Here is a 26,718-nt window from a genome sequence, read left to right as displayed (position 1 = left end):
GCAGACACAATCTCCATGGGGTTTTTTGTAGGTAACTGCTCTTATGGAAGCGCAGAGAAGCGTGTAGGACTGCAGCTCTGCCTCCTGGTCTCAACTCTGGGTTGTCATGGTTTTGGCCTTCTAATAAATTCGGCCAGATTTCTAGATATGAGAGCTGCTCCATCCAATGTGGGATGTATGCTATCTCCCCTAATGAGACCTGCCAAGTATCTATAAAGCACACATGGTTTGCTGGACACCATCTCGACAGCCAGCGGTTGAATGATGACATATGGCGATACATGTCATCACTGGTCAAGTTTGGCAGGGGCCCAGAGAAAACTACAGAGTCCGACATTGTCTTTACATACACACCAACTCAACATTAATTTTAGTGGACTCCAGTTGGCGTAATCGGGAGTCGTTACCGCTGACATGAATAATCATTTTCACATATTTACGCTTATCTGTAGCCAGCAATTTTAAATTTGATGCTACATCACCCTCTGCCCCAAGAGATACATTCGACTATGACTCAGCAGTGTCACTAACTTCAAGTTTGTCACAATAGAGCTGCCAATAATCAAAGATGGTTTCTCACCGGGTGTGTCGCTGAGTGGGAAGAACCTGTTGAAACATTAACTGGTTGGTAGTGAACTGTGGGCTTCTGCTTAGTGCTATGCTTCCTTCAGACAGTCAACCAGGCACCTTGGCTTCCCTGCTGCTCGGGAATTGCCAGGGGAAGAGTAGGAGCCGTAGCTCACACTGGTTACTGGAGTACCATTATCACTAAAGGAGGCAGAGGAACAGCCAAACATATAACACATCGAGCAAGAGAGAGCAGGAGAGTGAGAAGGAGAGAGGGAAGCCATTGCTAACTGCTAAGCTAAATTAACTAGCAGATCTGAATAGCATGTTTAACTGTGGGATTAGCGAGAAAGTCGCTAAAAGAAGGATAGAGCTTTGAGTGCTTGAGCAGAACTAGTGTAAGTTTAAATGTACGGCAGGTAATTAGCCACTGTAATTAAGAATATAGCAAAATTAACTGGATTGAGATAGAGCAGCAAAAACACTACCAGTGACACAGAAATGCTGTCAACCAGAAATGAGACAATACGCTTACGGCAGCATGTCTGCCAGTAACAAGTGAGCCAGTAGTGATAGGAGGCTAGCTTTGTGGGAGGGACGGATTATGACCTCTGTGGCCTTGACAGAGAGTCGAGTGCCCTCCCTCCCCAACATTTCAGTTTTCTTATGAGAGGACCAATAGAATATGAGCATCAGCGCTGATCTTTGGCCCTGCCCGCGGGACGGAAGGATCCTCCAGATGTTAGCTTTCACTCAGGTGAACTCACTGACTGATATCAAATAGAGCAGGCAGGGATAAAGAGCTTGATAAGAGCTCTGGAGAGGTGATTCAGTTGGCCCTGCTCCTATTATTGTAATCTAAACAACCTCAGATATAGCACCGACAACAAGCTCACAGCATGTAGGGGGGGAAATTACCTCAGCCTCTGTCAACAGCGCTGAGAATACTTTATGTTTGCTGGAACTGAAAAACATGATTGGTTTGATATTTGATTTCTAAAGATTGATGCACGTCCAAAAAGACAAGACGGACATGACATGAGGGTTTTTTTGAGTTATTATTAAGGGGCAAAACGTTGACATAAATGAAGCCAGTAGAAATAATGTAAAGAGGAAATATTAGCTTAACAAGCGAGCAACACTGAATCTCAACAAATTTACTTGTGCCGGCCCAGTGCCAGTGAAAACAGCATCCACAGCATTGATTTAATGGAGGTAAACAAAACCATTAGTGGTAAAAGTAGCATTTTTCACTATGGTTCAACATTAATGGAACAACCACAATAAAGCATCTAGACTCCACAAAGCAGTGCATCAGAGGTGAGCTCGAGAGAGAGAGAGGCAGTGAGCACTAATTCACCTCCGGCCAGTTCATATGAGCACACCGGTCTTGTGAAAAGTGACCAGTCCACACATGTCTACAGCCAAGCAAAGATCTTTTAAGGACAGACCTCCCACTCCCCACTGCACAACCACATCCTATCTGAGAAATGTTTGGAGAACTGACAAGCGCTTAGTTATCGTTTTTTTAATGTCTTTTTCCATTTGACTGTACTTTAATGGATAACAGGTGGAATGAAAGTTTAGATCCTTTGTCCTTTTTCAAACTGCACTTTACTTCCTGATGTCTAGTGACCTTAGTAAGCCCCGGTGGGTGTTGTGTCAGATTCCTTTTTTTGTATTTTCTGGGATGAAAATAGCATTAAAAATAGATCACAAAGCAGCCACACAGCAGTTTAAAGGACAAACGACTAATGTAAACCATATGTGGAAGGCTTAAGAGGAACCAGACAAGATCCTTACAGTGCACTGAATGCTGCAAAAGACAATGTTTGTCTATCACCTTCATAAAGTGTGTCCAGATGATCTGTCTTAGTGGCACCATGCCAGAAAGGAATAACTCAAACCTTTTCTATAATTTCCAATCAGCCTCAGAATCAGGCTTACCTGTACAAACTAAAGGGTGCTGTGGCTGACTGATAAGGACTCATCTTTGATGATAAGGAGGTGTGAAGATCATGCCACTGAGAAAATGCAAATTTTGTGATACTGTTAGCACTTTCTTTCTGTGTATTCTTTTAACATTTCAATATCTACAGTACTGTAAAACAGAGTCTCAGTCTGAGTAAGAGCAGTGTAATTATCAGCCTGCACAGACCTGTTTACCAGCAACAACATAACAAAAATAAGATGAGAGTGGAATAAAAATGATTGATTCTCGTCATCTCACCTCCTCATTAAAAACCTGCTTTCGCAGAAAGCCATTACCCTGTCCATCACAGCCGTGCAAAGCTCGGAAATGACCAAATGTTAGCACAGTGATTGTAAACTACAGTGAAAGAAGCGATGGTATGTGAAGTATCATGCCATGTCTTTCCATCATCAGCCATCTTTACACTCCCACCAGGTTCCCTGCTAAGGGTGTGTCAACTATTTCACAGTCAATAATGCATTTGTGGTAGCGCAGATCATTTTAGAGTGCAGCTCAAAGTGTCTTAGAATATAAATTACATTACTACGAAGCAAAATCATCATTTTCTTTTAGCTCAAAACTTTTTACACTGTATGCTAATGCCATTTTTCATGTTTCACGCTACATGTGGAGGTTATCAGATATCATAATCATCGCTGTCAAAATAATGTCTGCCATTTCTCACAGTATTCAAGACGTTTCCCAAAATGCAGCTGCCATCTACTAGTTCTCACATCTGGCTGGCTACAGATAAGAAGACCTCTCCTTTTACATTAGTCAGTGGATTAATCTGCCAAATGATGTTCTTACTCAAAAAGGAAATCAAATGTATGAAGCCAGGTTGATTTGTTTAAAACAGGCACGGAGCCTGCGTATGCACTGTTCCAACACTGACAACTTGGTAGTTTTCCAAATTCCAAATTCCAATTTAGTGAAACGGTTACAAGATACACAGACAGCATATTTCACTACTATTTTTTGATGTAAAACAGACTCTAAGCACTTTCCTCTAGTATTTGCTGGATTCTGTCTAATTTAAATTTACTTAGATATCTTATGTTTTGTCTAATTCACATGCTAAAGCATAGCACAGAGCTAACAAACATAAAACAACAATTTTGGAGCACTTAAAATACTTGGATGGACATGAAACAATCAGTTGAACCAATGAGCAACTGTTTATGAAATTATCTGGTTCTTTAATGAAAAGTAAAAAGGTACAAGTCTGTGCATGTAAAAACATAAGTAAGGAAATTAGCGTAAGCTAAAGATTATGCTTAGGCGTCCTGTTTTGTTCCAACTGCAACAATTAAGTTATTGCTTACTTCCCCATAGCAACAGCGGCCGAGACTCACGATGTATAAGGGCTGTCATTTAAACTACCGCTCTAACATGAAAAAATATTCTACCTTTAATCATGCGTCCTAATCTAAAATTCACTGTATCTGTGACAAAAAAATTCTCTATTCAAAGGTCATCTTACTAGCTTTTTGAAACTGCATCTCAGGCTCAAGAATAAACTTCAAAATTCAGCGAATTAGCGCAGTCACTTCTCAGATATTGTATATTGTAAACCTTGTTGCTCCCAGCAATTGTTTTCTTCGCTAATGCAAAATGGACAACACAAGTCATCTGTTAACTGTCACTCAAGTAAGTCAACAGAGGCATCAGAGACATCAGTAGTACTGTTTAAAATTAGTAGCCTCCATCGGTTGCATTAGAATAAAAAACATTATACCTGTTCGTTCTTATTCGTTCAAAACTAGATTTTTTTGCCATTCTATACTATATAAAGCCATTAAACATGCCAAAAACATTATTTATCAGAAACAAAGATGAAATAATCAAAACTGATGGCCATAACATAAATGTATAGTATTGTCATAACCAAGGAGACTCCTGTTTCTGTGTTTAGCATCACACTTTGCAATGGGTATTAACACCGGGGAATATTTCTGGAACAAGGAGCTCCTTCCACTTCGTAACACTATACTGACCTTTAACGTTTTGTACATTTTGTCAAACACCTGTTAGCTTACAGCAGTCTGAATATGATCAAGCCTCCCAAGCACTGATGGATATTTAAGGCCTATCAGTGGGCTTTAACAGGTCCACATTCATAATGGAGATGAATGACTGATTTTGGCTGCTGGCTTGCACAAGTTACACCAAACCCCTCTTTAGATCTAAGAAAAACTCAATCAATCTTCCATTTCAATGCTCATTTCAGCTCAAAATGCAAAAGATTTCAGGATAATAGTGAATAACTTGACCCCAGAGTTCAGCTCCATAGCAACGGCACTGAGAGTACAGCATGACTAAGTGCAGTGAAGCTGTCTCACTCGCAGTGTTATGTTTTACATCAGCATCAGCCTGCAGACATCCAGCAGCCTGTAAGCATGACAGTCTTTCCTAATAATGTCTGACTTCTGGCCACCAGCTTGTGACTGTGTCACTCAGATTAGGTTTTATACCATATTTCAGCCATTTATCTGTGTGATGTTTTGGGGAGGGACTTGTGTGGGTGAGCAGACAGTGATTCAGTGTTTTGCTCAAAGACATTTTGACGTGATACATAAATGTTGACTACAAATATTGAGGGGTTAAGCTTGTAATATGAACAGTACATTTAATGATGTACCCAGATCTTCATTAATGATGACTTTAATCTGATAAAAAAAAAGCTGAAATATCAAAAATGATCTTCAAATGTACATCCATCACATAAAACCTCACAAGGGTCGTTTAGTTCCAAGTAAACAGTTTTCACTGGCAACTTGTTTTTGATTTTCAGAAGATGAAACAAACTCATTTTGCTCAGTAATAACATGTTATTGGCTAAAATCGCTCCAAATAGAGCCGACCGACCGCTAATGTATTCTGACAAACACCATTTACCATTTCAGTGAAAGAGGGAGGGGGAGAGAGAGAGGAAAGAGTGACGAAACAGCTGCAAGAGAGCACAGATAAAGAGAAAAGAGAGAGTGTCAGCTGTAATTAATGTATAAAAGGCTAATCTACCAGCAAGGAGGGAAATGCGGAGGAAAGGGAACAGCAAACATTAGAACAAGCCCTCTGACCTACACAGCAGAAGTTAAATTCACATAATGCGCTAAGGCAGAGGTGAGCGTGCGGCAACTTGGCAGGCCCAAATCCAAACTTGTAAAAGTGAAACACGGCTGAGGATATCTGATTAATGTTCATGTTTTCTGAAGGTCTTTGAGTTGCATCTTATGTGTGAGAGGTGACACACAAAGTTTTGAGGCTGAGGAGGAGGTCTGAGCGAGTCAAAGCAGGATGTAGAGAGTTAACACAACGTACGATGTATGATTGTGGAATTTAGGCCCAACTCTGGTCAACTTTCAGTGAGGAACAGAGAAAACTCATTTACATCACTGCATTAGCTGTGTGAAGTTTCACATCTAGTAGAACAGTGAATCAATTAGTTGATTAATCGATTAGTCAATGGACTGAAAATTAATTGACAACAATTTTAATAACTGAGTAAATCAAGCAAAAATGCCAAACTTTCCCTAATGCCAGAATTTGTTGCTTTTTTGTTCATTAAAAATGTAATATCTTTGGACCAAACAAGCAATTTGAAGATGTCACCCTGAGCTCAGGGAATTTGTGATGAATTGTGATATTTCTCACTTTTTTCTTACATTTTATAGATCAAAGGCATTATCAATTACCTGAAAAAAGTATCATCATCTGTGTCAGCATTAGAGAAGAAAATAACTGTCAAGACACAAATTCATTTTTTTTGCACAGGTCTGCAGCAGCAGTCTTCCAAAATACTCACTGCTTCCCACATTATTCACTGTTAGTTCAATATAAATATTGACAAATGACTGCTCCTCCGGGACCACTGGTTCTTTCTTTTGGCTCTTCTTTGAACTTTTTTTCTCCCCTTTAAACTGTTTGGGATTGACCATTTAAGAATGTGCAACATAATTCCTTTGTGTTTGCAAGATCTGACAAGAAATCTGTGACCTAAATGTGGTGAATAGGAAGCTTGTCAGGAATTTCAGCAAGAGCAGCGCGGGTCCGCAGCTTTACAACAACAAAGTTAGAGCGGGCTCTCGAGCAACATGAAAGCGCAGGAGGTGTTGGCAAACTTTCAGCCGCAGAGGGAACAGAGAAAACAAAGTTTGATAAAAAAAAAAAAAAAGGATACAGTAGTTTCAGACAAAGTGACGATAGCTGTAAACAAACTGAAATGACAAGTGGGGGGGAAATAGACACATAATGAGTTAAATTGGGCTGGAGAGGATGAGGTGGGGGAAAAAGTGTAAAAGAGGAGAGAGTGAGAGAAAGCATTAGGCAGAAAGCAGCAGACAGAGACAGACACAGAGAGACTTTAGCCCAGCTGGATCACGGCCCATTTACAGTAGAGCTTGTCGGGCTCCTCCTCCTCCTCCTCCTCCTCCTCCTCCTCCTCCTCCTTTTCTCCCAGACTGACGACGGTCACAGAAGGAACAAGGAAGAATTTGTCTCCGTTGGAGCCAGAAAAAACAGGCAGCAAAAAAGCGACCACTGTATGTCCCATATATGTATGGGATTATATATATATATCCATTTTTCAGTATTTTTCTTACATTTTATTATTGTCTAGAGATGAACCAGTACACTGTTTTTACTATATACCACGGTGATGGTGAAGCATTATGCATCAATCCATGACAGTATTAATACCACCAACTATTTCCATTACTATTCCATACCATCCTGAACACAGAGCAGTGATGCTGCCTTCATTAGCAGTTTGATTTTGCTTAGCCACAAAGAATTTATTTATACTATATTTTAGCACTAAAAGTAGGATTCAAGGAAACTTTGATGATTATTGCAATAATACCTTTTACCAGGATATTTTTACCGCCGATAATCGTAGTGAGGAAATTTGATACCGGCACATCCCTACCTCCAATGCAGGAAAGCAGCATAACGAGTGCAAATAAGATTTATTCAGTCAATCTGCTGGATTTGATGCCATGTACATGTAATCCCTGATGATAGTGCACTGAAACTGTCACTACTGAAACCAGTAAGACATCCGACCGTGTTACATCTGTTAAGATCTTGTTCTTATTTTTATAGAGGATGAACAGACAGGGTTGATAGCAGACGAGGCAGTAGAGCAACCTATCACAGTCACCATCCAAAATAACTTGTTTCCTGATGCTACTTCCTCTTGCAGCAACTAAATAAATCCCTGACCACACTGCTAACAGAATTAAGTACAGTGGTTTCCTACAAATAAAATGTTTTTGTTTAGCAGCCTACACTTGATTGTCATGATCACTGTGAATATGTTTGTGATCATCAATCTTGAGAGCGGAAACTTCCCACACAAATCCCATGATCCACATCTCAGACAAAGCTGAATTCACATGATCTATACAATGGGAAATATACTTTCTTGTGTGTTATTGATTCTTTTTCATTAACGGTGATAAAAGACAGTCTGTGTTTCCCCTATATTCAATTATCACACAATCAGTAATATCAATGGGCTACTAATGATTTTCATTCGCACACTATACAAGCACAATAACACCCTACGTTAGCGTGGAATTGTTTTGAGTCATTGACTAGTGCAACAAATCCCAGAGTCCTCCTTCTCATCATTCTTCAAGCGACATCTACATGAAAGGTGCTGTTAACAGAGTAGCGTAGCTACTTTAAGGAATAGGGCAGTGGGTAATGTGTGTGGGTGGCAAGTGTGTGGTTGAACGAGTAGCAGAAAAGTGACAGTGAATGCAAGCAGAGCAGAGGAAAAGGTTAGCAGTGCGTTGTCAATCTGGCAGTAAATGTACAGTATAGACTACAGTGTGCTAGTTCATAAATGCTACAGCTTCTCAAGACAAAAGTAACATCTGTTGCTCCCTAAACTGCTGGAAAAGTGAAGGGGATTAGCGACAATGGGTTAGCCTAACCTGACCGGTGAAATGGACCAGCTATTCTCATTTTAGTGTCAATCTCAGCTGCTAAACAGAGAACGGAGAAATGCCTGGCTGCTGAGTCTCTCCTGAGTTTTGCCCTTCCACCCCCAATACACACACACACACACACACATACACATACACACACAAAGACAGAGGTGAGCCTCTAGCTATTTAGCCAGCACCTGCGCTACAAGATCCTTCTGCAAATAACTTGTCTATTAAACAAACTCTTAACTGTCAATCACTGACATGCATACAGCAGTTACTGTCCTTAAGGCACATAACTCACCACAAGCTTTACAGCCAATATACATTAGAAATGCAAGTGGTGGATGTTTAATGGAATAATCCAACTACGTGTTTATTTGCAATAATCTATGTAACTTTTTGTGTTAAGGGGGGCCACCCATAACTCCTAGCAGCTAAACTGTGGCCTTGTGTGGTTTATTCAAAGTATGCATGACAAGCCGACGCCAGACCTCCAAAAATGCGCTGCTACAGTCTGCTTGAATACAGCTGTGAAAGACTGTAAGCAAACCAAGCTGTTACATAAATCTGCTGGCTGGCATCCAAGCCCGAGCCAAAGGACATGAAAAACCAGATATGGAGGATCTGTAAATTGCCCATGACCAAATTCTTAGCAAACAGATCCAACCAATCAGTAAGTACAGTAAGACAGGATGCCATGTCTCAGTAGTCTGAATCAAAGAGCCCACAGTGACAAGAGCTTTCAGTAAATATGTTATGGCAAATAAATTTCACATATCTATATATTTTAATGTGTACCAATTTCCACACATATTTTCCTCAGTTGTTGCCCTCTGTCATGAAAGCCCACAAGGAAAATACCTTTAACATGAGATGAGAGCAGACCTAAGCCTATAAGTTCAGGAAGCTGCTGCAATAGTTAGCTTAGGTTCCACTGTAAGCAGATGTGCCACTTGTTCAGAATTAGAATCAAACAGGCGCAGTGCACTTTTGCAGCACATATTGGCATGCATGGTACAATTGCAAAATGCCTTCTGAGCATTCGAGTTCAAGTATGTCTTTACCCTCGTTAACACTGTGGAAGCTATTTCTGCATGGCAATATGACCACACAGTACATTTAATGCCCAGCTCTGTCTAAATAGCCTGGTTTATGAACACCAAGCTACTACTCAGTTGCTGGATGAGAGTCAAAAAGTGAGACATATTATCAAGATCCTGAGTGGAAGTAATGCAGCCAACTCACAGTGAAATAAGATAACATCTGACAAAACACAAAGCTTTCAGTTTCAATGATAGAGAGGTTGGCCATCATTTTAGAGTAGCTTGAGGTGAATGAGGTCCTTTGGGGTCACCAGCGAAGGGATATCCTGGTAACCAGTGCCAGTCTAACTGCTGGATGCCTGAACTGTGCCAGGGTTTGAAAATACAAAGCAGTGCTGGGCCAAACCAGGATACCCCTCTCAAAAGAGAGAAAACAAGAGAGCAAAGAAGAAAAAGATATAAAATGACAGAAAGAGGAAAGGAATGAGAGAGAGAGAGAGAGTTAAGGCACTGCTGCTGTACTGTAAAGAATATTTTGAATCACTGTGCCTGAGAAACAGGCCACTATTCAAGGTGGAGTTTAGAGCTGGTTACTGACGGCAACAAGAGTGATGACCACGATGATGCTTGATTCTTCCTGTTGCAGTGACCTTGCACCACTTCAAAAGCCGTTTGGGATACATTTACTTTCATTCAAACCACTCACACAGGAGCTCCTACTTTACCATTACAATATGTTTGTACAGTAGGAGCATAATTGTGGCGATGCACAATTTTCATATCAGCTTTAAAATACATGATAACATATTGGCAAGGAAATCAGGCTATTATTAGAGCAAAATTCACTGTAGGTACCTGACCCAAAAATCCCATTTTTAGTTGTGGCCTACTTAAAAGTCTTCTATAGTATAACTTTCCCTTACACAGGCCTGCTTTCTTCTCCTTATCATGTGGAATTAAGGGCAGAAACAAAGGGGGTTGGGATAGTAAATTGTCCAAACTTTACTGTTGCAGTAAATGTCAAACAGGGGATTTATTGCCAGCAATCAGTGAACCTGTTCAGCGTGTTTGACAGAAACAAAGTACGACTGGTGGATGAAATAGTCCCTGCTGCTCTCACTGCCTCCCGTAGTGCATCAAACTCGTGTTTTCAGGGCTGTTTTGACTTGTGGTGACCACTGTTTGCCTTTCAATCCACCACATCACTGAAGAAGAGTAAACTGATGTGAGTAAGGACATAGAAACTATTCTCTGCTGCGAGCAATGGAGGATTTGCAGTGAAACGTCTGAGCTGAGCAGAGAGACAGAGAGAAACAAATGCTATGAAGCGCAGAGATATCTGAAGAAGCAACAAGAGAAAGGAAAACAGTCTAAGCAGGAGACATCAAAGAAGGAAGAGAGAGTCTGGAGGAAAAGGAAGAGGGTAAGATGTGTGGGTGGGTGTTGGTTATATGGCCCTACACTTTTGTTAATCATTCGGTGTTACAAACAGGCACAGAACTAAAAAAAAGTGTTTCAGTCGAGGGTAGACGGAGAGGATGTTGTAGATATGTAATTGCACAGGAGTCCCTAATCCTAACATATTTTGCCTGTAAATTGCAGGAGAATGTTGGTGACATTTAGAGCTACAGTCTATGAACTAATGCTGGAACAAACAATTATCATTAATTAATTACACAAGAATTATTATTCAGTTTATAGATTAAATGTTCGGCTTGTAAAATGTCAAAAATAATGACAAACGCCATATCTTTTTTTTTTTTTTTGGCAACCATTAAACAAGCACAGCAGTGCTTAGAGTTAAATGCTAACATGCTGGTGTTAACCAGGTATAATCTTTACCATGTTTACTATCTTAATTTAGTGTTTTAGCATGCTAACATTTCATTCAATTTACTAGAGCTGAAACAATGAGTTGATTAATCAATTATATGCCAGCTATTTTGATAATCACTTAATCCTTTTTAGAGTTTTTTTTAAATGTCCAGATTCTATGCCAGCTTCTCAAATGTGAATATTTTCTGGTTTCTTTGGTCCTCTATAACAGTAAACTGAATATCTCTGGGTTGTGGACTGATGTGGACATTTCAAGTCATCACTTTGGGCTCTGGGAAACAGCAATCAACAATTTTCGCAATTTTCTGACATTTTATGTATGAAACAACTAATTGATTAATCAAGAAAATAATCCCCAGATTAATCAATAATGAAAATAATTGTTAGTTGCAGCCCTACAATTTACAATGTTAAACAGATAAATCATTTGACTTAAATTATCACTTATTACAATTGTCATAAATTAATGTACTGTTAATGTCAACTGTTTTGAGCAATTAGCTACTATTACAATTCATCATTTTTAAAATGTAAACATTGCAGTTTCAAAATCAGCTTTAAATTCATTGTTGTTACAGGCACAACAATGCTTTAAAAAAGACAAAACAGATCTGTGTCAGACACTTTAATAATGCAACATGGGCTTTTTCCATTTTGTCTGGAGTGAGTTAAAAGAAGCTGGACCAGGGCAAAATAACGATAAAACAGATCTGACAAAACCAATTCAAAACTTCACAATGTATATGATCGTTAGTCCTGCTGTGAGGAAGACGTTTTTCTTGATGAGTTAAGCAAATAGCATTTTCTGATGAGAAAAAACAGCTCTGACCTCAACCGCACTGTGTGCAGTATCATGGACAACTATACCAACAACAAACAAGCACAAGCTTTGAAAGCCACTATCCACAAGTTTGAATTATGGCCAACTTATGTCAATAAATAAGTAATAAATATCACCTGGCTGACAAATTGCTTCTTCCACCACTCGGGTCTATTTCCAACATTGCTTTGGCGAGACAAAAATTGGCTCACTGTAACTCAAAGCGACGCATTATCACAAGCCAAAGCGCCTTTAAAAATAGTAGTTTGGCCTTAGCACTAGCTGTGCTGAAAATAGACAAGCTCCAGACACAGAGGGGCTTCTATTTTAAAGAATGACAGCATGATGGTTGAGAGGTGGGTCAATATTCCCGGACAAATGAACGAATCTAAGTAGCAAAAAGGATCAATTTACTTTCACTTTAGTCGATGCAGGGGCCGAAACGTTCTTGAAGGAAAAGGCAATCTTTCTGTGGTTATTACATCAATATATGAGACTGGCCAGAATAAGAGCTCTACACTTTTTATAATGTGAACTGAAGTTTCCATTTTTTATGTGATTCAGCTGAAACTGAACTGATCCAAACTTTGGAGGTAAGAGGAAGAGAATGAGAGAAAAATTAAACAGACAGAGAGAGAGAGAAGGGTGAAGAGAGACAGATACCCCTACAGCTAACCTCATGTGTCCTGCACAGACACCCGCCAGTGTTAAACACAGTCACCCACCCTGTCAACCAGCTGCTTGCTTAGTCAGGAAACACAGTCGACGCCTGTTCTACCTCTGCCAATGTTGATACCAGTGCATGCTGGACCACAGTCACACCAGTCATCCAGACAAATACAGTAGTGCATCACAAACCAACCCTGCTGCTGCATCCATGGTCTGTTGCACCGTCTGGGAGAATATACATTTAAAATTCCCTCTTTTACAAGGGGAACATTCTGTACTTCATCGTATTTTAAGAGTCGCAATGAAATGAAATGAAATGGAATGAGCCTAATTTTACTTAAGTTATATACCTTTTTTCATTTTGTGACCTTTCGATTTTGTGGCATGGTTTTTTCCGTTCTATGTGTTATTTCTGTGCAAGTGCTTTCACAGCAAACCGCAACATCTCAAGTGCTTCCCAGTGTTTACTCTGCAGCCAAACTGAAAGTGAAGGAAAACCAAAATGTACATGTCCGTCACAACCAGAGATATATTTTGAACTGCTCACTGGGTTTACAACAAGTCCTTGCCGACCACAAACTCAAGATGTACTGATAGAGAAGATTAGAATTTTCCAGAATAGTTGAACAAAACCACTGGTAAAGAGAGTTTTACATTTCCCCTGCTGTTCAGCTAAGAGGAGATAGCCCTAAAACACTTCTTGAATGTTCCTTTAAAAACTGGTAGACTATAGAAAATAAAAAGTCTGGCAAAGTCATTATGTAATATAATTAATGACATCCACATTGACAAGTCTGATATCCAATGCAGTCAGCTGAAATGCTGAGCAGGCCCTGCTACCAGCGTATCATAGCAGTGTATCAAACTTGATTTGCCCCACAATATCTGGATGCAGCTTGATTTAAGTGCACAGCAGTAGCTCAGCAAACATACAAGGAGAAGTGGGTCACCTAGGACTATAAAGGCTAGACCCATACTGAATCTCATTAATGGTGTTCTGACCAAAGGAAAATGAGGCCATTATCAAGTTTTCCCTCAAACCAGCTGGCATGGATCATAAGATTACACAAGGTGTAAGTCTGAACAACAGCTTTGGGGGGGGGGTGAATGTTTGCCTCCACATGTACAGTAACCTTGGGGCAGGTAAATCATTGACCAGCCTGTGGCACAAGGTCCTCTGCGTTGTCTGGTGACAACCTATGACATATCCAGCTGTACGCATGCAGCAATCAGGGCTGCAAACGCATACAGAGGATTTTTCTATTTGTGTGTATTTGTTACATGGGTGCATATCTACACATGCTCAAGTAAAAAAAAAAAATAATAATAATCAATACGTCTGACGCAAAAAAAAATCTGTGTGAACTTAAATCAAATACATTATATTAGGTATTTTCTCTAGAGCAATTTTTTATTCAGTTATACTTGGCAGAGTGACAATCCGCCTACTTTCACATCATTAGCATTCACAACTGAAAAAGACAGCCACCACTGACTGAGTCTTCAAGGACAAGTGTCTGGCTGACAAAGTCATTAAAAATCACCTTGGTAAAAATTATTAAATAAATGAATTATAAATAGATAGCTCCTAGTAATCATTAGGTAACAACCTGTTGGCAGTTATGCCATATGAAATGTGTGCTTCTGGGCTACAACAGGTGTTATACAGCCATAAATACTCTGTGATGTGTTTGGCACAAAGATTGAGTTAAAATCTTGACAAAAATCAATGAGGAGCTATTTGTTGCATTTCATAGGGAAGGCTAATCTGCAATTTTTAATACACATACCTCAAATAAAGGATCTCCAGGCTTCAAAAGCTGGAAAGTCAGTGATGATGTACATTAGCCTTAATTAAATGGTCCTCAACAAATCAAACAAATGGCAGCTCTAGTGCTAGAGGAATTCATCAAGTTGCTCACACTTCAACAGGTTGGATGCTTGCTGCCAGAGGGGTCTGAACCTGTGGCCTCCTGCTGACAGTCTCCCTGGTTACTCTGCCACCCTGCTGACACTGATCAGGTGAAGGGAAAACTCTTAACTCTAGTTTCTAGAAAAGAAACCCAATAGATGAGCAAAGGAATGACATATTCCAGATTTAATTCACAAACACTCCACTTTAAAGCCCTTTTTGTACAGATTTGTATTTAAGTTAGATCACCCTCAAAATTCAGCGATCAGGCGCACCCAGACTACTTTTCCTTTGGTCCCATTAGGAACATCCAGAGGGAGAGAGACTTAAGGATAGAAAGACATGCATATTCCTTCTTCAGATTAAGGGCATTCCCCTCCATGCTGAGTCGGGAAGGAGGGATTAAAGATGATCGCATCTGTGTAAGATGAGACAGACCGGGCCAAGAACAGACGACGACCCACATTCAGGCAGACAGGCTGCGCGACAAAAACAGGGCGACAAACTATCTCACAGCTTAGCAAACGCAGAAAAAAAGGTTGACAGTTAAGATTTCAGAAAAACATGGAATGGCACAGCGCCCAACAGCTCTAAGGGTTTTTACAGTGGCAGACTATCACTGGGAAGCAGCGAAGGCAGGAAATTCCACCAACTTGATTCATCGATCAGAAAACAAGCCATGACACATCAGAGAATTTACAGGAAACGAGGCACTTACAAACCCTGTTATAAAGTTTTTGTTCCTGCAGGAGTCTTCCATTTGTCTCGTCATAAAGACAAAATTCATGATCATTTGTGTGCTTGAGTCTGCTCATACGCAGCAAGGGTGCGTGATGACAATAAATACAATATTTTGATTTAAAAAACATGAACGGTACTTTTTTTCACAAAAAAAGTTTATTGTCTATTTGATAGGACCAGATGACGTGAAAAGAAATTAATTACACTTTTATGAAAGATAACATTAACCTTCGGGGGAAAAGAGGTGTTTTATCACATAGCCAAGCCATATGTTTAATGAGAGAGTGTTTATACTGTGATCTAGTAACAAGACTGATCGTGAGAGAGGCATCAGTATTCTGCCTCCGAATGAGAAAATTAGAAAATTGAACAACTATGGGAGATTTTGGATCAACTTGTAAGACAGTGTTCTCCACCAACGTCATCAAAGCACCTAATGAGGGAAGTTTTGTTTTGGGAGAATGGTTTTATCCCTCTGTATGGTTCTGGAGCTTTGTTGTGGCCCATCTAAATGTATGTTCAAATGGTAGGGAACATTTTGTGCATGAACGACACAAGGGTGGAGAATAAAGCCTTTTTTTTTTTTTCTTTTTTTTTTTTTAAGGTGGTGGTGTTGGGGAGGCGGAGCATAGCGTAGCTTAACACCATCACTAATCAGTTTCCTGTGGGAAACTCTGAGATGTGTTGCAGTTTTTCTAGTTTATGCAAATTTTAAAACACCTTAAGAAAAACACAAATTTTACAGTTGGTTATGAGTCCTTTTGTTTGTTTCTGCAAAGCACCGCTTTCTGGGAAATAAGCCATTTGGTGCACTGTCACACCGTTTCAGCAATAAACTTAACCACTGCAAGAAAACTAACACAAAAGACAAATATAACTGCCATGTGGTGATGCGCTCTATGCTAATTAACTGATTAATGAGAACAAGTTAAAAATCTGTCATCCTGTACTGTTGTAATTTCAGGTTAACATGCAAATCAGCCACATCTTCTGAGTACATTACCCCACATAATAATAAAACCAATGTGTATAATAATAATACTAATAATTTCCTTTTTGGTAGATAATGACACTTCGGCAAAACTGGCCAAAGGCGCAGCGGCCTGAGCCACTATAGCCACTAGACTCCACACTTCCTGTTTCCTGATAGAGCTGTTGCCAAATATAACAAACTCAATCCTCTGTTTTAAGAGTATAGTGAGTCAGTTCAGTTGGAGCTATATTTATGCTCTCTCCTGACGTATCCATGCACAGTTTGCTCACAGAATTTTTCATGTGAATGTCACAGAGGAGGAATTGGTGAGAAAGAAATAGACCGCTGCCATCACAAACAGGCCCAATTATCTGTTTCATGCTGTCACCGTCTTGTCCAATTGTTGCAAGCTGAGCTAGGTTACATCAGTAAGTAAGCCATCGAAAGCAGGGGGATTTATGACATACCCGCAGATATGTACTCAGAGGAACTTTAAAGCATAATGCCGATGGCCATCGCATAATTCATTAGACATGGACGGGCTTAGAAAGAATCCTGCTGAGACTATCCAACAAGGATCTTGTACTCCATTCTCAGAATTGGTAGTCTACACGAAGAAATGCTAACTATAGCTTCATAGACCATATGCAGCTATCACATGATGTGCAATGAGGCATTTGTGAGTGTGTGTATGTGTGTTTGTGTGTGTGTTTCATAATACACAGAGTGTGGGTGTAATATTTATCAATTGCATGCAGCAAATGAGTTGCAGAATTTAAATAATAAATAAGCAAATAAGCTCTAATTGCTTTACAGAGACAAAAAGAAAACATATTAGATTTTCAGAGACCCATGAGCAATATACCATTCACAAAAATAATGCTGGCATAACAGGAAGCTTTAGAGACCGTTTTTTCACTTTGGTCTAAAAGAGGAACAATGTTGCACAAAATCAGTTTACGTTATACCAATTTGGAAAGTGGCTTTTCAAATCAGCACGGATGATAACACATGTAGTACAACCACCTGTTATTACGTGGCCAATGTTCCATACTTAGGTCCCTTTATGACAACTGAACTCCATCTACTGTTAAACTCCCCTTTCCAAGTTTAAAATAGAAATTTCACAAATAATCGACATGACTGAAAAAAAATATTCAACCTGGTATGAGTCTGTTTTGACTATTGTGTCTTTTTAAGTACGATTTACAAAGATTGATAAAGTTGAATTAAAAAAAAAACACAAAAACACAATATGAAAAAAAGATTTGAACCCTGCGGTGATAGCACAGTTGAGCACTTACACAGTTACTGTACAGTAAATTCCTGTTGAGCAACAAAACAATTGTTCAGTAACACCACAAACCTCAGCTTCAGAATTCAACAGAGTTGATTCAAAACCTTCCTGAAAACCTTCTGGGGATGCCCCTCGAATCCGAGATTTGAATTAGAGCCAGTTCTAAATTTTTAAGAACTTGTGGGATTTTTATGGTGCATTCTTTTATCAGTATTTAAAGACAAATATGGTTGTGGTGTGATTTAAGGTTGCACATGCAGCGTTGCCTCTCTTGGCTTTCTCTCCTCTGCTCTTTGTGTTGGTGGTTCACACAAGGGCGAGGTTGAGCTCCTCCAAAACACACACAAACACACACACACACACACACACACAAACACAGCGGACAGCAAAGCAGAGAGGCCACGGCGGGGAGAAATAAATCATGGCATATATTTTATTCAAATGACAACGACTACGATCCTTATTTTAAGTGCAATAAAACCTTTCGGGGTAAAAAGCCAATAAGAGCAGCTTTTTAAAACACTTGTTTAAAAACCACACAGTTGAAGAAAAGAAGTATTTTCAACTGTTATGCCCACAGTCTCCCATCCACTGCCCACTGTTTTACACTGTTTTACACAACTGTAGCACACTTGTTAGGCTGAAATGTAAGAAATATTATCTATTTTATTTGGGTTTTACATTTCCTGGGAGATATCTTATTGAGTTTATACAGTGACTTTGCTGTTGTAAACATTGATGTTGCTGCTCTGCAAACAATACTTTGTTGTATTAAAATATAAATAAATTCTAATCTTGTTCTGAATTCATTCTTTTTTTTTTGCATGAGTAAAAAAGAACAGATAAGAGTATTGATAAATGACTGAACCGATAAGTATCAATAAGAGTAGTACGAGGGATAAAAACCTAACGAGGGCTAATGTATGCAAAACATAGTAAAGTGTCTCTTTTACTTTGTTCTCCCATCTATTTCTTTCTTTTTTGCCCTGAACAAAAAGACTAGCTTTGTCCTGCAAAAAGAGGTTAAATCCGTCATGTGGCCTGTTACATTAGGCCTTGGATATGTTCACGACACTCAACACCAGCGTAAACAAGGCGGCAGCCACCAAAACAGCCTTAAAAAAGAAACAGCTTGGCTGCTAAGAGGCCTAGGCCTCCTTTCACACTCTGCACTACAGTGACCCCGACTGAAACCTACTTCAAAGACTTGGTACAGTAGGCCGTAAGGGGGGCGGGGGGGGGGGCATCTTGTTGGGAAACACATCTTGGCTGATGATCAGAACTAGAATATCTACTTTGTGTTTGGCTAAATGTATAGAAAAGCTTGATCTTCAGAGAGATATTGTGTTTGAAAATACCATTTAGGGGCCATCTAACGAATCCATTACACAGAATAATACAGGGCATTACATAACATTTCCGTACACTTAGCAGTAACACGGAACACAGAACATGTAAGATCTTTAGGCCTAATGCTGTTAACTAACTTCCAAGTGATAATTAAAAATAAGATACAGTGAAAGGCAATGAGCTGTGAAATGTAGCCTTGCATACAGCAAAGTTTATCAGTAAGCCTATTAAGCAGGAACTCAAATAAACAATGTGGATTGAGGTTGGCATAATCTTAGAGATTACAAATCCAGGAAATTGAGTCAACAAACATAAGTCTGACCTAGTTTGGCTTCAGTTTGTGTTATCTACCTGTTGTGAAATGACTATCGAGGACACTTACAGTAAAACTTGAAATTCAATGTAGAGATTGAGATTTGTTGAACATGATTAAAGCAGACATTAATTTAGACAATAGCATTTTGTAAAATTATACTATGATATGATAATCACAAGTCGATTCTACTGAAAGTCAATTAACAGTAACGTTGAATTTTCACCCAGTCCTAGCGTGTCAGCTCACTAGTTAGGAGGTATTTATGTGTTCACTACTACTCATATGAGTGACAGATTATGATTTGATTCAATCCAGCTACTTGACTTTACTTCAGTGTGTTTTGACTTCAATAAATTCATACCCACCAACTTGAAACAAAGCCTTCCAACACATAGTCTTGACTCTCAGTAACAAGATGATAGCTTCATTACCTGCAGTTTTCACAAGCCACAAAAATGCAACTGTAATGCATCAAGCCAGGTGTAGCTAAAACGCAATTATAATAATAATAATCATCCTTTGCATCACCATAATCATTAACTCACTAATCCTCATTTATGGAACACTCTCCACCAGCACTGAAATCCATCGCTACAACTCATGTTTACGTTTCTGCCGCATAACTTCTCCCTTGTGTTGGCCCCTTGGATCAGTCTCCAAAACTGTGAATAGACCGTCTACTTTGTGGTGAGATCTGCATTATATTCTGTGACTTCCATCCAGGAGGAAGACCAGATGCGGCTTGCACTGTGATCAGCCTCTAAAAACTGTTGGTTGCAGCTAAAAATAATAGTTGTTCCTCTTTATGTTTTTTTCCCAAATAGTAAATATTCCACTTTGGAATAAATATCTTGCATGCATGCGGAGCACTGTTACAAAACTATCTCTATCAGTGTAAGGTTAGGCTCTAAATGAAAAGGTGTCCATTGCACCCGAATGACCTCAAACATTTGAGTAGATTTTAGACTCTAAAGGCACCGTAAATAACTACAAAGTTGACATGTTCTGAAATGTTTTTTTTAAGATGAGCATGAGGTTCATTTAATCACCACATCATTACCATGAAGCATCAGCAAACCCTGGTCTGCAGAACACAATGTTACAACTATTTCCTGAAGCGTCAGCAGAAATCATTCATTTGGCATTCAACATCAACTGTAAGACGCCTAAAACTTCAAAGAAAAGCACAATTTTCTGGTAAAAATAAAGAATGACACACGTCTCTCATCCACAATCTGCAGTGCACTTCAATCATGAGAGAGTGTGTGTGTTTGCATGACATCTCTGTGTGTCTAGCTTTTGCATGACTCTGCAAAACATGGAGAGCTTTGAGGGGCCCATCACGGGTGAGTAGGTGAGAAGAAAAAAAGAGACTGAGTGACAGTCTAAGGAGAGAGGCAGCACCAGCAGCACACCAGAGCAGATCTGTACACGTGGCCTCTCAGCCTCTCTATGTGCACTCACACTCACACACACACATACACACAGTCCGTCTTGCCATCCGCGGCTCTGCTCTGGCACACACTGACACCTCTTCCTAACTAGATGTGATACAAACGAGCGAACATCAGATTGTTTCAATTTTTCCCAATGAAGATTTGCTAACCTGCTCCATGTGTCAGCGAATAGGCTAAGCGACGTGTCGCTTGTTTCGCCCACTTGCTCCACCTACGACCTATTTTTATTGGTCAAAATTGACGCCAACGTCTTTGATGTTTCCGTTCCCCTCCAGCCAGCAGTCAACAAAGATGAAGAGAGGCTAATTTATGAGGTTGAGAAGTGGCACATCTTGTGTGATCAACAGCATCCTTTTTATAAGGATATCATCAAAAAGGACGAGGTTTGGAAGGAAATTGGGGACCTGTAGGGAGTTACAAGTAAGCAAACTGTCCTCCAACTATATAGAAAGAGGAAGAAATCACAAGTGGCGCCACAAAAAAAAAAACTTCCTTCTGATGCAAGATCACTCATAATATATCTGGACAATTTTTCGCGTTCCATCTGCTAGAGTTCACCCGGTCACTGTATGTTAGGAAGAGGTGTGACACACCCAGCACAGCAAAAGAGCCTTTTAACCCTTTTTACTGTCAGCATGACTCAGATTTTAAACTTAGCAACAAAAAGATGAAAAGATTAACAGGTGTAATATACAGAGAGCAATGTAGTGTGTAGTTATAAATGTCATCTCCTGCATGTAAGAAGTAAAAATTGAATATCTACTTAATGAAATGAGTATCATGCTGTTCAAGGAATTTTAAATAATGTTTGAAGGGCCTCATTTAACCCCAGGCATGAAGCAACAACATTTGTCTATGTGATTATCAGTTACATAACAAGAGGTTTGAGCCAAGCAACCTGATTGGGCCAAATTGTGTTCTAAGTGTGCTGAAAATTGCAATAGAAGAGCTAGGTGAGTTCGATGATATACAGTACAGTATATGGAGTCTGTTGCTATGTGAACTCATGTGATAAGCAGGCAGCCAGTCATTTTTCTGTTTTCATCCATACTTTGAGATGTACTCAGTATACATAGTATAATGCCATCTAGTACAACACTGCAAAGAAATACTATCTTTTCCAGTTTATAATGTACAATCTTCACCTTTTATGACACTGTGTCAGAGAGGTGCATTACATTTTTGTCGTTTTTTGTGTCGTGTTGAATTGTATTATATTGTGTACAGCTTTTGTACATTTCGTTGTCCATGGTCTACAATTACAGTAAACCTGTTAGTCTACAACTGAATGATACGGACAAAACTATTAACACTTAGAGCTTAGTTGTTAAAATACTATTGCCAAACACTCTCTCGTTCCAGCTTCTCAACTGTGAGGACTGTGTGCTTCTCTTCATCTTATATGACAGTAAACTGAACATATTGGTAATTTTCTGACATTTTATAGACCAAATGATTCATTGATTAATTGAGAAAATAATCCGCAGATTTAACGAAAATGATCATTAGCTGCAGCCCTCACAATAGTAAGATTACATTTTGAATCGATCTCCTAACTTAAGCAAAACCGCATTTTAAATGCAATCAAACTTAAACTGCATTATCATAAAAAGTCTGCAGGCGTCTGCTTTTAATTTTGCAGGGCATTTGGTAATCTAAAACGTTGATCAGAGAGTCAGAGAATAGGATAATTTGAGGAATTAGAATACTTAATCATTGCCCAACAATGCTTGTTTGTTGGTCTATTCTGTCGTTGGTTTGCGGTTTTCATTTGTTTTCTTAGTAAGGCTTTTTACACAGCACTGCTCAGGCCGTGCAGAGTGTCAAAGCCCTTCATGAGATCTACACAGTAGGAAAACACACACCATACTGATGCAACGGGCATCAAGATACCAGGAAGTAGCTCGGGTACAACAGCACTGTGGCAAAGGTTATTGGCTCTTGTTGACTGTGTTGGCTTGACCAGAAAAGTAAAATAAAAGAACACTTGATTGAAATAGCAGCATGTTAATCCGCTATTTTTAATTTCTACAAAGCTTTGTCATCCGTGTTTGTGGTAGCAATAACATCTACTATAGTTTATTAACTGTATGTGTATGTATATATGTATTTTTATGTGTAAAAGACTTGAAATGATGGTGACGAGAGAAGATTTGGGGTTTGCACATACTGTATGAACCATGACAAAGAGACTTGTCCACAGTTTAAACTGGTTAACAGCACAACAACCTGGGAGCATATCAGTCTGACAGCAGCGAGATAACAGTAGCTGACACCCATACCATGTTCATCTCTGACTTGTTTACAAAGCAGACTGAGCCAAACACCTCAACGCCTCTTTCAGAAGGACAGTACTGACTCACATAACGCCATCTTGTGATCTACCCGTTCAAGCCGTATTCGCTAAGAATCTCATAAAACTGTAAATAAATCTCTCTCTTTCAACGTTCCACTCACAGCCAATTGAGCTGTCAGCTAGTACTTCCAAGCTGAAAGTGAGGCGTGCCCACCAGACGCTTCTCATTCTCACTGCGCCGCACGTACGCCACTTTCTCACAGGACTCATTTCTCCCGCATTAAATATGATCATATTGCATCCTTTGAAATGCACATATCATGTTTTCTAAATGAATCACTTCCTGTGGGATGACACATTTACATAACTCTGTGATATCTTTATGACAAGCACTTTTTTTTTGGAAAAACAGAAGAACCCAGGGAGTTGACAAATCATGAGTTACGAGAACAATTTCACAATTTTGCCAAAATAATAGTAGTTTTCCATTCAGAGAAACCAAAATCAGTAAAAAAAAAATGTCTGAGGTTATGAAATCACCAAAGCTGTTCAGTAACATATTTTAAAAAAAACTAAAGATGGTTAACTGCTTAACTATCTTCTTAGATTAGTATTCAACATCTCAATTGAGCACAACTAAACATCCCCAATTCTTTTTTTCAACACTGTCTCTTTTCCCACCTTGTAACCTGGCAACTATTCAACTAACTCATCACCTTTTCTCATATCTGCCTCCTCTGACAATAATCCTGCGAAATAAAGGATCATTTATTGCTAGTTTTCATTTTTCCTGGCATTCCTAAAATGTGATGTGATGTGGATGAATCAGAGGAATGCGTTCCCTGCTGTGTCGCCCTAGTCGAGGTGATAAGAGCCAGATGCCCTCCACCCCAGGGTGCTAGCACTTCCTTCAAAAAAAAAAAAAAAAAGAAAAGAAAAATGTCCCACACAAATACATAACAGCTGAGCACCACTTTTTTGGCTTATTAAATTGATGTTTCTGTTGTGCTAGAATCACACTGGAAGACTCGGGCTTAAAAGCTTCATTTCCCAAATGCACACTCAAGGTGTCCTGTGGGGAACTGAAGTGCCCTGATACATCACTCTGAATTTGATTTAATTTCAGTAGCATCGACAGTGACCAGAACAGATGTTATTTTGTGCCTTCTGGAGCCACAGTGCAGAAGTTAAAAGCAAAAAAAAAAGATAATAATAATTGAGGAGAAAATAAAATTCTGTACTTTCTCTAGACTGTCAGGTCTAGCTTATGATCCCTTTATGTTCAAATCAATTTGTAACTCTGTCACATCTTTTAAATCATCATTCCTCACCTAAATTTTGTGAAATAAAAAAAATTATGCTGGCCTGTTCATAGAGTTTGACTGTTAAAATGAAACTGTAAACTTGAAAAGGTAATTCCACAATAGCTTTATAATTTCCCACATACAGTATGTAGGTCTATGTGTTACTTGAGACTGCATTTTCATTTTGACATCAAAACAGCATGGTGACATATCAATGTAAATGACAGACTGGGGGCTCTGTTTCGCTTATTGCATTTGAATATTGTCAACTGTACAGAAGGTTAAGTCTTTGAAAATAAAATGTCAAATGACGTTTTCATTTTCAAATAGTTAGAAAATTGCATACTAATTTTAATTGTGACTTAAGTTGAATTATCATTTGAATATTGTCCACTGTACAGCGGGGTACGACTTTGAAAATTAAATGTCAAACACCTTTTCCGTTTTCACTTTTAGTCAAATAATGTATACATATGTGAGAAATTACAGAGCTGTTGTGGACTTTTATTTTCAAGTTTACATTATCATTTTAATAAAGTCCACTATGGGCTTCCATAAGTTTAACACCATACTGTTAACGGCTATTGATCTGAATATCTGACAGAAAGATCTGACAGACTGGTTTTAGACAAGGCAGCAAAGATGATCACTGAGTCTAGATTTGTACTCTGAGAAACGCATTACTGCTAAGCACACAACCAGTCATCTTCAACTCCTCTTTTTTTACATATTTTTAACATTTTAAGAGCAGAGCAAATCCCTTCCTAGCACACAAAAAATCAAGCATACCATGAATGAAAGCAAACACCAAATCCGCCACAGAGACAAAAAATAAACAGAGCAGGAATAAAATAATTCCATGAGACCTACCTGGAGAAGTTGACAGAGAAACTTGCCAGGGCTGCGGCGGAGGGGAGCCCATCGTCGCCCCTCTGTATCCCAGGAGCCTCTCCATACCTGTTCCTACTGACCCAGCTCTCCCCCACCGGAGGCAGGTTTGAGTACATGCCAAAAGGCTTCTGGTCTTGTAGGCCCACTGTGGAGGGTGGGTTGGCTCTGTAGTGGTAGCCAGCTCCTGCGCCAATGGCCATAGGTGAGGGCATGGGGCCTCCCCCATGGAGAGAGCTAATGCTGCTCTGGAGACACTGCGACTGGCAGAAACCAGTGCTTTCTTGCTTCTCCTGTTTGACCACACCGGGAGTGCGGATGTGAATGAAAGAGTTGTCAGGATCCTTCTCCTCCTTGATCATAACACTGGAGAGAAGTGATGGGGGCTGCTGATGTTGATGGTGAAGCTGCTGTTGCTGGTGCTGTAAGAGGTGATGCTGCTGATGCTGCTGGTGATGATGATGGTGTATGGGGTGGTGCTGCTTGTCTGTGCCGTTCACATTGGTACAGTTTCCTTCGTTACCCATGAGAGACTTTGTTTCCTTTAGCAAGCCGCTGACAGGAACGCCACTGACGCTGCTGTCATGTAGGATGTTATCCAAGTGTGCTACTTCTGAATCCAACTCAAAATCACTGATTTCTGGCAGCGAACTTGGAAGGTCCAGGTCTTGCCAAATCTCGCTGTCCTCCATTAGGCGACTGCTATCCAAATCACACGGACCAGCACCTGTGTGTCCGCTGTAAGTTCCTAAGTCCTTATCCAGAGGAAAATTCCCCTCCTGCTTGATGTGCTGGGAAAAAAGGTCGGGCAGAGGGAGGTTGCCCAGGATGGAGGTGTCCGAGGTATTGATGACAGAGGTGGACGTCCTATCTAAATCGGAAATATTCTGGTTCAACAACGGCAAGTCCCCCTCCATGCTGAATACACCAATATCCTGCTGTTGTTGTTGTGGTTTCTGCATTCTGATGAGTTTACTCTCCTTCATGTCTGACCCTTCGCACAGGACATGATGCTGAGGGGACTCAAAGAGGCCTCCAAGCTGCCCCTGGTCTTTGGTTCCACCCCGTCCATTTGGGGACACTGTGGGCAGAGACCCAGGGCTGGGCAGGTGCATCGCAGACTGGAGCAGTGAACCAGCTGTGTCACCTGTATCTCTGCATACTCCGGCTCCTGTCTCCCCAAATGTCAGGCTGTCGTCTCGATTACCGTTGCGCTTCAGTCCACCCTGATCCATTTTTTTATCCTGACAGGATAGTGATGATTCAAAGAGGGCAAAAACACACACAGAGTGAGAGAGAGAAGAGACAAAGGTTAGGCTATAAAAACAGAGTTGATGC

The 26,718-nt window shown here is 39.8% G+C and overlaps 2 protein-coding genes across 4 annotated transcripts in view; both read right to left on the bottom strand.

Moving 5' to 3' along the window:
* The window catches only part of yipf5 (Yip1 domain family, member 5), a 145,800-nt gene that overhangs the window by 66,777 nt on the left and 52,305 nt on the right, over positions 1 to 26,718 (bottom strand). The window lies entirely within an intron of this gene.
* LOC137195833 (glucocorticoid receptor-like) overlaps positions 1 to 26,718 on the bottom strand; it is a 76,526-nt gene that overhangs the window by 47,549 nt on the left and 2,259 nt on the right. For all 3 annotated transcript variants that reach the window (XM_067608475.1, XM_067608477.1, XM_067608474.1), the window contains one exon: positions 25,363 to 26,624. In XM_067608475.1, the coding sequence (XP_067464576.1) occupies positions 25,363 to 26,615 (1,253 nt within the window). In that variant the 5' untranslated portion in view covers positions 26,616 to 26,624. The remainder of the gene's footprint in view (positions 1 to 25,362; positions 26,625 to 26,718) is intronic.

Source organism: Thunnus thynnus, chromosome 13 (assembly GCF_963924715.1).
Source record: "Thunnus thynnus chromosome 13, fThuThy2.1, whole genome shotgun sequence".
NCBI classification, from domain to species: domain Eukaryota; kingdom Metazoa; phylum Chordata; class Actinopteri; order Scombriformes; family Scombridae; genus Thunnus; species Thunnus thynnus.
This window is presented reverse-complemented; position numbering and strand designations above follow the sequence as displayed.